This window comes from Aulonocara sp. 'chitande type north' Nkhata Bay, linkage group LG13 (genome assembly GCF_057382095.1).
Source record: "Aulonocara sp. 'chitande type north' Nkhata Bay isolate Kocher_YH1m ecotype deep benthic linkage group LG13, A_spYH_male_GT1.1, whole genome shotgun sequence".
NCBI lineage: Eukaryota > Metazoa > Chordata > Actinopteri > Cichliformes > Cichlidae > Aulonocara > Aulonocara sp. 'chitande type north' Nkhata Bay.
The window spans coordinates 15061543-15074427 of record NC_141356.1 but is presented as its reverse complement, the minus strand read 5'-3'; the positions used below and the strand labels follow the sequence as shown (position 1 = coordinate 15074427).

At 37.8% G+C, this 12885-nt stretch overlaps 1 protein-coding gene across 1 annotated transcript in view; it reads left to right on the top strand.

Annotated features, from left to right (window-relative positions):
- The window catches only part of LOC147315867 (1-phosphatidylinositol 4,5-bisphosphate phosphodiesterase beta-1-like), a 37760-nt gene extending 25482 nt beyond the window's left edge, over window positions 1-12278 (top strand). Inside the window, exons 21-32 of the mRNA XM_086258836.1 lie at window positions 47-146; window positions 874-978; window positions 3163-3275; window positions 3358-3508; window positions 3654-3707; window positions 4177-4354; window positions 4625-4757; window positions 5032-5108; window positions 7722-7811; window positions 7974-8031; window positions 8175-8261; window positions 8748-12278. Coding sequence (XP_086114962.1) covers window positions 47-146; window positions 874-978; window positions 3163-3275; window positions 3358-3508; window positions 3654-3707; window positions 4177-4354; window positions 4625-4757; window positions 5032-5108; window positions 7722-7811; window positions 7974-8031; window positions 8175-8261; window positions 8748-8900 — 1299 coding nt within the window. The 3' untranslated portion in view covers window positions 8901-12278. The remainder of the gene's footprint in view (window positions 1-46; window positions 147-873; window positions 979-3162; window positions 3276-3357; window positions 3509-3653; window positions 3708-4176; window positions 4355-4624; window positions 4758-5031; window positions 5109-7721; window positions 7812-7973; window positions 8032-8174; window positions 8262-8747) is intronic.
- Window positions 12279-12885: the final 607 nt, after the last annotated feature.

Below are 12885 nucleotides of genomic sequence, written 5' to 3'. Positions count from 1 at the left end.
ACTAATTAGCCTATTAACAGTGTGACTGTGACAAATCTTTTCACAGGTGATTCTTCCTACCCTGGCCTCACTAAGAATTGCTGCCTTTGAAGAAGGAGGGAAGTTTATTGGTCATCGAATTATTCCGGTGTCTGCCATTAGGCCAGGTATTCATTCATTTCAACCTTTGATTCTCACCCTGGTGTTAAATGTTAAAGTATTTATCTATCAGATACTGACCTTTTTGTATCTTTAGTGCTGACTGCTATTACTAACTACACCTCTTAGAGATTTCTTTGAGTGTGCTTGAGTTTCTATGGGTTCACTAGTTTGTATTGCAGTTTTTCTTCTCCATGTTTCTTATGGAGTTTATTGTGTTTTCCTTGTACAAAGACAGCAATATGTCATAAAACTTAGCAGACAATAACTGTCCAAACTCCCAGGAAATGAACTGATGATAAAATAATAAAATAAAAAGTCACAGAGAATAAAAATCAGCATTTTTTATATGTGTAGATGTTTTATGGCACCTATCATGAAAGATTCATACATAAATATTTCTTTGGCTTTTCATGCTTGTGGAGACTATACACACGTTGATATTTGTGTCATTGACCATATTTTGGGGCTCTTGATTTTTCTACTTACCTTACCTCCCGGGAAGCATCCTGACTTTTATGTTCAGACTTTATGTCGTGTGATCAGGTTGCAGAGGCACAAACAATGTGAACTAAATAAGTTTTTTTCTGTGTAGTTTGACTTCACTCATGCTTGGTCTGAAAACACTTAGCATTTCTTACTGCCAACTAACTTTATTGCCGGGGTTTTGTGCATTGCATTAAATATTTATCTGTCTACATGAACCAGATGACTGTTGCATCTGTTACTCTGCAGGTTATCGTTACATCGGCTTGAGGAATGAGAAAAACCAGTCTCTGATTCTGCCAGCTGTGTTCGTCTACATTGAAGTCAAAGACTATGTCCCAGATACATTTGCTGGTACAAACTTCTGGACTGTTTAATGGCATCACAGAACCAAATATCTACACTGACTGATTTATTTCATGTTTTTTGTTTTCATAACAAAACCAAGCATCACATAAAAGAACATGGGGGAAAGGGCAGTGTCTTTATTTATGCAAGGTGGCTTACAGCGAAAGGTATCCACTGTTGTGACAGTTTTTCAACACATGTAGGATCCCAAGCTCTGTAGTGCCACCTACAGGACATATTGTGACCAATCATGGCCGAAGTGGGCTCCTGTTTTTGCGTCTATTTGGCTCATCCATTAGCAGAAACCCACTCCTTGCAGTAAATCTCTTGAACATATTCATTGGCTCAATAGAATAAAGGTTTTATCATTTTAATGTCTCACCCACATGATTGAGCACAAGTGTCTTAAACGGCTAAAATATTTTATTTGATCATCAGCTGAAGAGCTTTCAGAACATTGTTTATGCATTTAAAGTCCAGAGTGCAGTGGGGCGCCTTTGTTTGTTTGTTTGTTTAATGAATGACCAAAACTGACAAAATCACAAATCACATCACATAAATACAAATCACATAAATAAACATTAGTACTGCTATTCTTCTGATACAGTAAAGAAAGAAAGGACCCCATTACATATGCTCTTCATCCACTTACTCATAATTTGCATAATTCGGCAAATGGAAAGAAATACAGTAACAAAAAATCAACATAAATCCATGTAAATTGCTAAAATTATTAAATAGAAATGGTGAAAAAAATGAAAATTACATAAGGATGTAAATAAATAGGGGAATTAATACAAAGTTAAATATTTTTATAAATTAATTCATGTTTGCGTGTATTTTTTTATCATAAACAATTTTTTTTTATTTCATTTAAACTTCAATAACAGAACTTAAAGATAAATACATAAATAAATAATTTAAAAAACAAAACAAAACAAACAAAAAAATAACCCCAAAAAACACACCAATCCCCACACCACCACTCTGTCATTACTCCTCTGTTCTTCAAGTTACAGAAAACCATTTTGTAAAGGGGACCAAATACAATCATATTGATGCAATTTGTCTAATAAGCCATAAGTCACTTTTTTGTAAGATGCCAACTTAGCCATTGCCATTTTGCCACTCTTCATAGGGAGGGGGGGGTTCTTTTTCCGCCAATGTCTTAGCAGGACCCATTTGGCCGTAGTAAGAGCCAGAATCATCCATCTTTTTGTATAACTGGAAAAATCTCCATCAGAAAGTTGTGTGGTTATACCAAGTATGGACAGTTTTGGTGAGATACCAAATCTCCTTTTCAAAACACTGAAAATTACCTCCATTATGTTTTCCTACCAATCCCAAAGTGCCGAACAGCTCCATAAGATATGTAAAATCAAAGCATTTTGACCATCACATCTCCAACATTTGTCCATAGAGACCACGTTCCATTTATACAATTGTTGCAGTGTTCGATGCCACTTATGGATTATCTTAAGTTGAATAAATCTACTGCCTGTTTCTTTATACATAGTATTAACATTTTGAAAACATGAATCCCATTCAACTGAAGATATGTCCAATGCCATGTCCTGGGCCAAGTAGCCCTTAATTTTAAGGAGAGGGTCAGCTGACCGTTCTTGCAATAAGTGATAAATCTTTGCGGTGATGCCTTTACCCAAGGATGATCTTGAGAGCAGGACTTCCACAGGGCTGTCCACAGGACAACTCAAAGGGGTTCCCAGCCACTTCGATAATGAACTATGTATTTGGACATATCTCCAGAATTGATTACGCTGCAACTTATATAATTCCACAATTTTATCAAAGCTTAAAAAACATTTAGTCCCACAGTCAAATAAATCTGATACATAAAGGATGCCTGCCTTACGCCACTGTAACCAGTCAACCGATGTCCCTCCAATTAAAATTAAAAATGTTTGCGTGTATTTTTAATATTTCTGGTGCATTCAGTGGAAAATGTATTTATTTATTTTGGTCTTGATTTTGGTCTTGATTTTGGTTTTAGCATTTCAATTTTTATCTTCATATGTGTACACAAAAACTATGACTTCTTCCTGTTTTAAATAATTGCTACATGTTAGTCAAACTGATATGGTCACATACACATAACCATATTCATGATGTCCACATAGTCCTCAATGCAATGCCATCAGCTCTGTATGTGTTTGTTCATATTTCTTCTAGATGTAATCGAGGCTCTATCGAACCCTATTCGCTATGTCAACCTTCTGGAGCAAAGATCTAAACAGCTGGCAGCCCTGACTCTGGAGGATGGCGAGGAGGACACGCAGACTGAGGTCAGACCTGCTTCGATTCTATTCATTCTTTGTCTCGTGAGCTAAAAGTTTGGCTGTAAAAGGTCTTGGTATTGATTTTCAGGAGGAGACTGAAAGCTGTGCAGAGCGTAAGACTGATCTGAAATCAGCTCCACTAGAAAACGGGCTTAGCCCGGTCTCTGGCCCACCGGGCCACACCCCCATTGCCACCACACCCAAAGCTTCTGCAGCCAATCAACAGGCAGCCACGACAGGTAGTTAGCAACTGCAAGTGAAGATGCACACACTAATACAAATATTAAATGACTGATAAAAGTGAACTGCAGATATTCTAATGGTAATATGTACAAATACTAAATTTACTTTTTTGGTATGGATTTTCTCTTTTCTACATTTTAGATGCAGCCAAACCAGCAGCCAAGACTGAAGACCTGGTTTTAAGTGTTTTGATAGGTCAGTATTTACATAATTACACATTAAGATTTCTTATTTTAATTCTCTGGATTGGTCTGAAAGTGTGATTCAATGATAGCAAATTTAAAAAATAATTAAGAGCAAAATTAGCACTGAGTGTATCTTAAATATATCGTGTATTATATATGTTTATATAAAGGTGAGTCTAGGACTAGGTCTGAAAAGTGAAGCCAATCCATGCATGTCTTAAACCTGTGATTTTTCTAAATGCTTGCAGAAGAAGTCTGTTTTCATAGAAGCAGGGAAAATTAACTTTATTGATTTATGATCTCAGGAAATACATTCCTACTAAGTATATGATCACAGTCATTAACATGAATGGCATCATTTTTTATTTTGTTTATTTATTTATTCATTTTATTTATAAAGTGTGGTGTACTTTAAGGTGATTCCGGAGTTTTAACACAAACTAATACACTGTATGATCTGTGATCACATATGGTAACAGATGTCCCAGTGTGCACTTTGGAGAATCTGCAGCAGTCCAAAGTTTACCAGAAGGAGCAGAGACGCCAGTTTAAAGAGCTGAAGGAGTTAGTGAGGAGACACCAGAAGAAAACGTCAGAACTCCTCCGAGAGTTCAACAATAAGTACAAGAAGACAGCAAGACAATGCAGCAAGAACAGGTACGCACACCAACGTTATTATAGTGAATGAAATAAAACTAACTAAACCTAAACTGAATTGAAAATTACAAAGTCAAAATGAAAAAAAAAGAGAAAAATAATTATACTTTTTAAAGCTGTAATAACTCTGACGCACACAGACACGTTATGTTTGTGTTTTTTTAATTATAACATTTTTTTCTCTTATCATATTGAAATAACACCTGTTATTTTACTGTGAAAGAGAGGGGAAAGTGTTTCATTTTAAAATCTTCGATTTGCCCTTGTCAGGAGTTCGAACTCGGACAGTGAGAAGGACGACCGTCTGCAGCAGCTGAGAGAAGAGCAGCATCAGCAGCTTCTGGCTCTGAGGCAGGAACAGTACTATAGTCAGAAATATCTGCAGAGAGAACACATTAAAACGGTAAAATCTAACAAAACGAACTTTTAAAACAAAAAAAATAGTTTCTTCACTTTTGATTGAAGTATTATTGACAAGGGAAACTCATAATAACATCTTCCCCAAAAGACAAATTGCTAATAAGTATCACGCTATGATTGGCATGACAGAAAGTCTCTCCCCGCCAGGTATAGCAATAAGAATGATGTTTGACAGGCTCTGTGTTAAGTTAGCGCCTTCAGTTTTGAGCATGTCTGTAAAATGTATTTGTGTGAAACATTGTCTTTGTTCCCTCCAGCTGACAGAGCGGCTGACCAGTCTGGCTGAGGAGAGTCACAACACCCAGATAAAGAAGCTCAAAGACATCTGTGACAAGTGAGATAAAAATCTGTGACTGAAGTCTCACGGGTCTTTAAGCTCAGAGGAATTCCACATGGTGTTAGAGTTATTTTCATAACAGCAGTAGCTTGCAGAGCATTCCCTCTGAGCTGCTTCAGGCAACAGCAGGTTGGATATTTGCAGGGCATGGTGCCATTCTTTATGGTCTTTATACCATAAAGACAAAATTTGACAACCTCCCCTTTACACTTAATGACAAGTTTGGATGTGTCGGTATTGTTACGTCCCTCTGCAGCCTCGAATCTGCTCAGTGTGTTCAGCTGGTGCTAATTGGCCACACCTAATCAGGTGTGGATAAAAGCATACCTGAGGCAAGCTTCCCAGGGAGCTCACTAGTCTTTGCCTTGGTGGCACCAGCAATTTTAGCCAACCTGATAGTCCATTTTAAGATAAACCTCTTTTTACCTACACTCTGGTATCCGTCTCCTTTTTTATGTTGCGGCTTTTGAGCCGGGTCGTAACAGTATATACGAATAAAGATGTGGTTTGACAACCACTAGAAACCGTCCTCCCTACTTCTGATGCAAACAACTCGGCTCAGAAAAGAGCTGCACGGATAACTACTAGTAGGCTTTCAGGGGGCTAAGAGTTAATTTTGAATTTGATCCTAGCAATACAACTAAAAAAAACAGGGTGTGTTTACTACTGTGTAGCATCCCCTCATTTTTTTAACAATGGTCTGTTTTCTTATTTTTTAAAGCAAGGTCTGGACTGCAGTTCAGCTTCGGATTCTTCCAGTACAAAGCCAGGCTGTCACAATAGTTGCATTTGAATTATCTTGCTGAAATCAGCAAGGCTTTCCCTGAAAAACAGCATCATCTGAATGGGAATGTATATTGATACTGATGGTGCCCTTCCAGATGTGCAAACTGCCAAGTCCAGACTTCTAAATGAGTGCTGATAACAAGCCAGATGGTTCCACTCCTCTTTAGTCCAAAGGATGTAGTTTCCATGTTTTCCAAAAGAAAATATCAAATTGTTCTCAAACAGGTTTCCAGTTTGAGTTTTGGCAGCAACATTTCTGGATTATGTTCACATATGGATTCTCCGTTGTGTGATAGAGCTTTAACCTGCATTTGTGGATGGCACAGCAAATCCACAGTGTTCACAGACACTGATTTCTGGAAGTGTTCCTGTTTGGATGTATTTGCATATTCCAGTAAATAAAACATGTCATTTATTTATTTATCAGGCACATTTTCACATAAGCATATTTTCTTTTTCAAATGAAATCATAATCACTGTTTTGACACCTAATTATGACAACATAATATATCTACTGCCAGCATTTTGAGAAATATTTATATTGTAGAACATGAAACTAATGATCTGCAATATTATTAATTTTTTATATTGAAAGTAATGTAGAGATTCTCCTAGTATTATCATATTAAATGGTGGAAGGAAAAACAGACAAAGCATGCATTTAACAGCTTAAAATTATAGGCAGTTACCTTGAAATGCTTAAATGGCTCCTAGAGCTAATTGAAGGTGATTTAATAATTCAGTTCAATTCAGTTTTATTTATACAGCACCAATTACAACAACAGTCGCCTCAAGGCACTTTAGATTATAAGTGGGAAGGAAAAACTCCCTTTTAACAGGAAGAAACCAGGCTCAGGGAGGGGCGGGGCCATCTGCTGCGACCGGTTGGGGTGAGAGAAGGAAGACAGGATAAAGACATGCTGTGGAAGAGAGCCAGAGATTTATAAGAAGTATGATTCAATGCAGAGAGGTCAATTAACACACAGTGAGTGAGAAAGGTGACTGAAGAAGAAACACAATACAGCATAGGAATCCCTCAGCAGCCTACACCTATTGCAGCATTACAAAGGGGGGATTCAGGGTCTCCTGATCCAGCCCTAACTATATGCTTTATCAAAAAAGAAAACCTACCTAAGATTAGCTAAGGCTTAATCTTAGGTATTTATCTAGTTAAGATTAAGCCTAATCTTAAAAGTAGAGATAGTGTCTGTCTCCCAAATCCAAATTAGAAGCTGGTTCCACTGAGGAGGGAAAATGAAGGCTCTCCCTCCCATTCTACTTTTGAATACTCTGGGAGCAACAAGTAAGCCTGCAGTGTGAGGCATGAAAGCTCGTTTTGACCTCCGCATTTTCTATTGGCCCCAGAGGGAGCAACTCCACTGGAAGCAAAAATTAGATGTGAATTCCACAACAGAAGCCATGATGGTAAAACCATGGCTTCTGTTATATAAAAAATATAAATTAAAAAAAGCTTTTAGTTTGAATCAGATTCAAGTGGTAATTCTATGCTTTCAGTTTTTACATTGTAGTAACAATTAAAATAAGGTTAACAATAGAAAGGGACAGATTAGAGGGCATCATCTGGGCAATTCTTCAAATACCGGCCCAAATAATTGCCAGGAAGAGTTACCAAGATGGCTCTGGATTTTTAGCCTTGCTAAAGATGTCTTTTTAAAGTACGTGATACTTTATATGTACCCTATCTTATTTCAGCTGTTCTTCAAAAGATACTATGAGCCAGACTTTTACCCAGTGCACTTCTAAAAACTTGATACCATGATTTTCACCAAGCATTTGCCCTAATCTTTCTTTCTGCTTCTATAGGGAGAAAAAAGAGCTGAAGAAGCAGATGGATCGAAGGAGAACAGAGAAGATCAACCAAGCAAAGACCAAAGAGAAACATCTGGCTGAGGAGTATGATCTATAAGCACATGCACACACATTTCACTATTTATCTAGCTGCTGTAGCTTGCTCATCTGCTTCATGCACTGATCCACTGATCTAGTCTCATTAGAAGAGAAAAATATTTATCTCAGATCCAATCAATGTCAATCCATTTGTCTCTATGTTCCCAGGGAGAAGATTGAGATCAATAAGTCCTACGTCAATGAAGTCGTCCAGAACATTAAAAGGGTGAGCAGCAGATGAGGTTAAAGGAATTTTTATGGGCCTTTCCATAAAGTGAATTCCAAAGAGACAATTATGAAAATGTTATGGCTGCAACACTCTCTCCATTTAGTGCAACTCTGTCTGTATGTCTGTTTGTTTATCCTCAGCTTGAGGAGACTCAGGCAAAGCGCCACGAGCAGCTGGTGGAGCAACACAATGATCTCCTGCAGGAGATACAAGACCAGAAGCCAAAGGTAAATACAAGTTTCTCTTTCTGTCCACAATTAAGTTCATTTATTTTTAGCCAAAGTCAGTGAAATCTGCCACCGACCACTTTGCAAGCTTCATGCTCAAATGCACTGCTTGGCAAGAACATTTCTTGTACACGAGGCTCCAAACTGGTGCTGCTGTCTGCCCACACCCACGCACTTTAGAGGCAGCGCTGACGTCAACGTGGGGCATTTAAAGGATGCAATGTGGCCTCTGGCAGCCATATTGGAGCTGTTCGAGTGTTGGCAGAAACGGCTGACAACAGCTGGTTGCGTTTCTGAATGTACAACCCATCTGTCTCAACTGTAGGAGATAACTAAACAAATTTGTGTGGTGTTTCTGACTGGGACCTGACTCATCATGGTTATATTTCGCTACATCTGCCGTTATGTAATCCCACCTTAGCCACAAAAAATCTTTAAAAGCAATCTATCCTCAGTGAGCAAGCGAATGTGTGTGGTGTTTTCCAGCTGCAGGGCTCTGTGGAGGCAGAGTTTCAAGAGAAGTTCCAGCGTTTGCCTGGAGAGATTCACGACTTCCTGCAGGACAGGAAGTTGGAGGTTCGAGGCCACAGCAAGTCACGACCTTCCACCCCACACGAAGCTCTTTCAGAGGAGGACTGAAGAGGGGAAAAAAGGATGAAGGAGCAAGGGGGAATGAGGAACAAGAACAATTGGATCAATGGAAGCAGCGTGGAGTAGATCAATGAAATGCAAAGCATGAGAATAAAAGATAACAAGAAGTATTGATGAAGAGGGCGCGAAAGAGTAAATAATCAAGTTTATATAGACTGTTACTTCTTTTTAATGGAAGAATGCTTTAACAATTTATTTTTTATTCCATTCTAGCATGAACTTTGTGTGTTTAATACAAGTGTTTAATCAGACCCCGTTTAGTCTTGCATTAAGTCTTCTATTCTGTCATCTGTTATTTTAGACCTCAACAGTTTGTACTGCATGACTGCATATCTATCTATCTATCTATCTATCTATCTATCTATCTATCTATCTATCTATCTATCTATCTATCTATCTATCTATCTATCTATCTATCTATCTATCTATCTATCTATCGATCTATCGATCTATCGATCATTTGAAGATCACTGAACATACATCAGGCTCTGTCTTATTGGAGAGAAATCTTTACAAATATAGAGTTTTCAACAGAGTTTCAACAAATTCTAAGCAGCTGTTTGCCCTTTTTACTTGTCCAGTCTGCTATAACAATGTCAAAAAATTTAAAAAACTACAAAGCTAGAACAATTCCATCCTGGAGCACTCGGCGCCATGCTTTTACAAACACAATCAGCACACTTGGTCTGGTGCTGGCAAGAATAAAATGCACTGTAGCATTTGTTTGAGCTGAGAGTTTTTAAAACAGAACCACTAATGTCTGGGTTTTGTTAAATCTCTCAAGGACAGAAAAAGACATTTTGCAATTCACAATTCTCCCAAGTATCTCCACTCCAAGGCTGGCTGAACTCACAGTTGGAAGCTGTTGCTCACTAAATCTGGATGAAACTCTTTTATTCAGAAAGACAGAAAGATTAGAATTTAAGGGGTTAATACATGACAACAGTTAATGCTGTATTTTTTTATACATTTATTTATCACTGTTATTATAAATGCTTTCTTTTCTTTCTTTTTTTTTTGGCTAGCATCACTGATATAGCCACAGGCTACATGCCTGACTTCCGAGCAGCTTTGCAGCTGGGATGTTGGTGATTTTGTCAGGGACACCTCAGTGGTGGAAATGCAAGAGAGGCAAATGTTTTCTTTTTCTGCCTACATCCTGATAATAATGCATTCCGTTTCTTTTTTTGATTTTAAATAGGATTTTTTTCCCCCTGTTTACTGTCATACAGATGAGGTGTGATTTTTTTTAAAGGAGCTGACAATAACTCCATAATATAAAAAACCTTTACCTGCTGTAAGTTTGTCTGATCTCCCTTAAAAAGTCATCTTCTGGTGCACATCTGGACAATTTTTAATAGAGATGCTTTTTTTTTTTTAGATCTCCCAGTGGAAGTCCCTCTTTGTCCTCTTGCACTTGTGCCTCTGTGACAGATGCTGGATCTCCTCTTATGTGTCACAACTGCGATCTTTCAATTTGATTTTCATTTCTATAATTGTTGCAGGGAGACAAATCTGGTGACTGGTCTAAAGCAGTATGCAAAGGTTGTTTTAGTGGCTTAAGTCCTGCATTTTCAGTTCTGTTCTGAATGTTCTCCTTTAAATATCCTTCCACTGACTCAAGTTGCTACAATTATATTCAGTCTTGACAGTCTCTCACTGAGAGGTGAATTTATAATTTAAAGCCATATGTAGTTTGAAAGAAAATGACAAGCATTCTCTCACTGCCACTTCTCGTCTGAAGAGATGCCTTTACAAGTGGAAACGGTGAAGTCTTCAACTGGAAAGAGACCCTGCTCACATTACAATTAATGACCATCCACACAAAACTCAGGTCAGTTTGAAGCAGAGGTTGATGTTTTCTCTCTGTACAAGCTTGGAGTGAGTAGGGAAATCACAGACCAAAGGTGCAAGGGGTCACAATGGGACTTCAGATAATTTTTTTGTACTCTTCGCTCCGTTTCAGGCAAGTCCCAACTGCTTTTCCATCCTTTGGTTAGGAAGGCCAGACAATCAGAAGGCTTAAAGCAAGAGAAGTCTTAAAGGATGATGAATGAATCAACAGTGCTTCAACAGTGCCCAGTATAAGATAAATAAGGCTTATTTTCACCTGTGAGTTGTGCAAAGCTACTTTAGCTTTGCCCAAGAACAAAAATATGAGCATAGTAGGTCCTCTGTCAGTAATTCTTATCCTAAACCTTTGCCTCATGCAGTTGCATAAACATCTAATTTCATATTTGTGGTTTCAGGATTCTGTTATATAAACATATTGTTATGTGTTATATTTCAAGAAGTTAATATCCAGCTCTTTGTATGTGTGTGGGTGTGTATCACTCATCCATATACTGCATTATCTGAACATTAATAAGGATTTTGACACAACTGTTTTAAGGATTTTTTAATGGCAGAACTCTGTGTTTTATTCTAGCAGAAATTATGCTAGTTCCCAGTAAGTGTGTATCATTATCTGCTTTGTGTATTTATTCATGAGATTTTGGAAGGAAATGTAAAACTGATATGTTTTTTCATTGTTTTTTTTTTTTTAAAGACTGTTAGTAGAAGACATGTTTATACGAGTGAGAAGGATTTGCACTGAAAGATAAAGTACAAAGGTTTTATTATCGGCCTATTTTGGATTTTTTCTGACTACTGTAGTTGCAGCAATCACCCCCTCGACTTGCCCCAGATGCTGCTGCAGAGCTGATTTGGTGGCCAGGCGTCTTTGTTAAATGTGAAAGTCTGCTGCCACTGCATGATTTATTTGTTCTAATGTGAAAGATGTACATAACGTAGTCCTCATTCTGATGACGTATGGATTTATCGGTTGCTATTTTCCTGATATTTAACAGCATAATTTGTAAAGTTTTACTTTGCTGTAAAAATGTAAAATGATTGGAGCTTGTTCCTCTTTGTATAGTGATCTTCCAGAACAATATTTGTTGGAACATTTTCCATGATGTTTTTTTTTCCTCTAAGGCCTCAGCTGCTTTCAACAACTTTTTTTTTGCCGTGAACCTTTACTTCAAATTTAAGCCACACATGATTGAGCTGAACAATCTGGGGTCACTGTCTGTTCCTGACCTCATAAAGGTAGCTTACACTTGCAGTCTTCATGGCAATATAGAGACTCAGTCATTAACTTTTCACACTAACATCAGAGTGCCTCATCATTCACTAAATTGTCTATTAAGGATGTTCATGTTTGCAAAGTGGCTGAGGTTCTACTGCAAAAATGTGTTGTTGAACATGCCTCATGCTTTAGCACATATACTGAGCATGCTTTATCGTATTAGATTTCTCCACCAGTTGAATTGTTTCTTGGGTTAATTGAATGCTATTTTAAGACCAGACTATTAAATATTTGATCTAAAAAACAAAGTGTTCTTGGAATGTTTTTTCTACCATTACAGTTGAAGACTTACAGTGTTGCGAGAAGATGCACTGTTCAGGCACTGTGTGAGAGGAGGTAATTGCTGTTGTCAGCCTCGTCAAAGGCAAGCCCACTGAATCGTGCCTGTTCACAAAACTTTGCTGTTGCTGTAATTGCGTGCACAGCCGGGATAACGTGAGCTTTCGGGCGCCGTACTGAAGGTGTGGGGGAGGAAAGTGGAGGAGCTGAGCGGCAGTCTGTCACAGGAGATTAATGTGACTATGATGACCTTTCTGCTTCCTAAATAACAAAACATGTAGTGAACTGAATCAAGCCGTACATGAACTGTTAATTAAACACAACATATATTCCGAAAATATTTTTAATTATGTTTCCTTAATATACGCAACATATTTGTCAATAGAACTTTCCTCTTGTATGTTTTCATTTGCCCTGATGTCATTTGCGTTGTTTTTTAACCGTATAAGATGATTTTCTGACAGATGTTTTCTGCATGACTTTGCTGCCCTCTAGTGAGCAAGAACAATAACGCAGGTGTAATGATAAAATTTAAACTCAGACCAGAATTCAAATCTTTTTTTT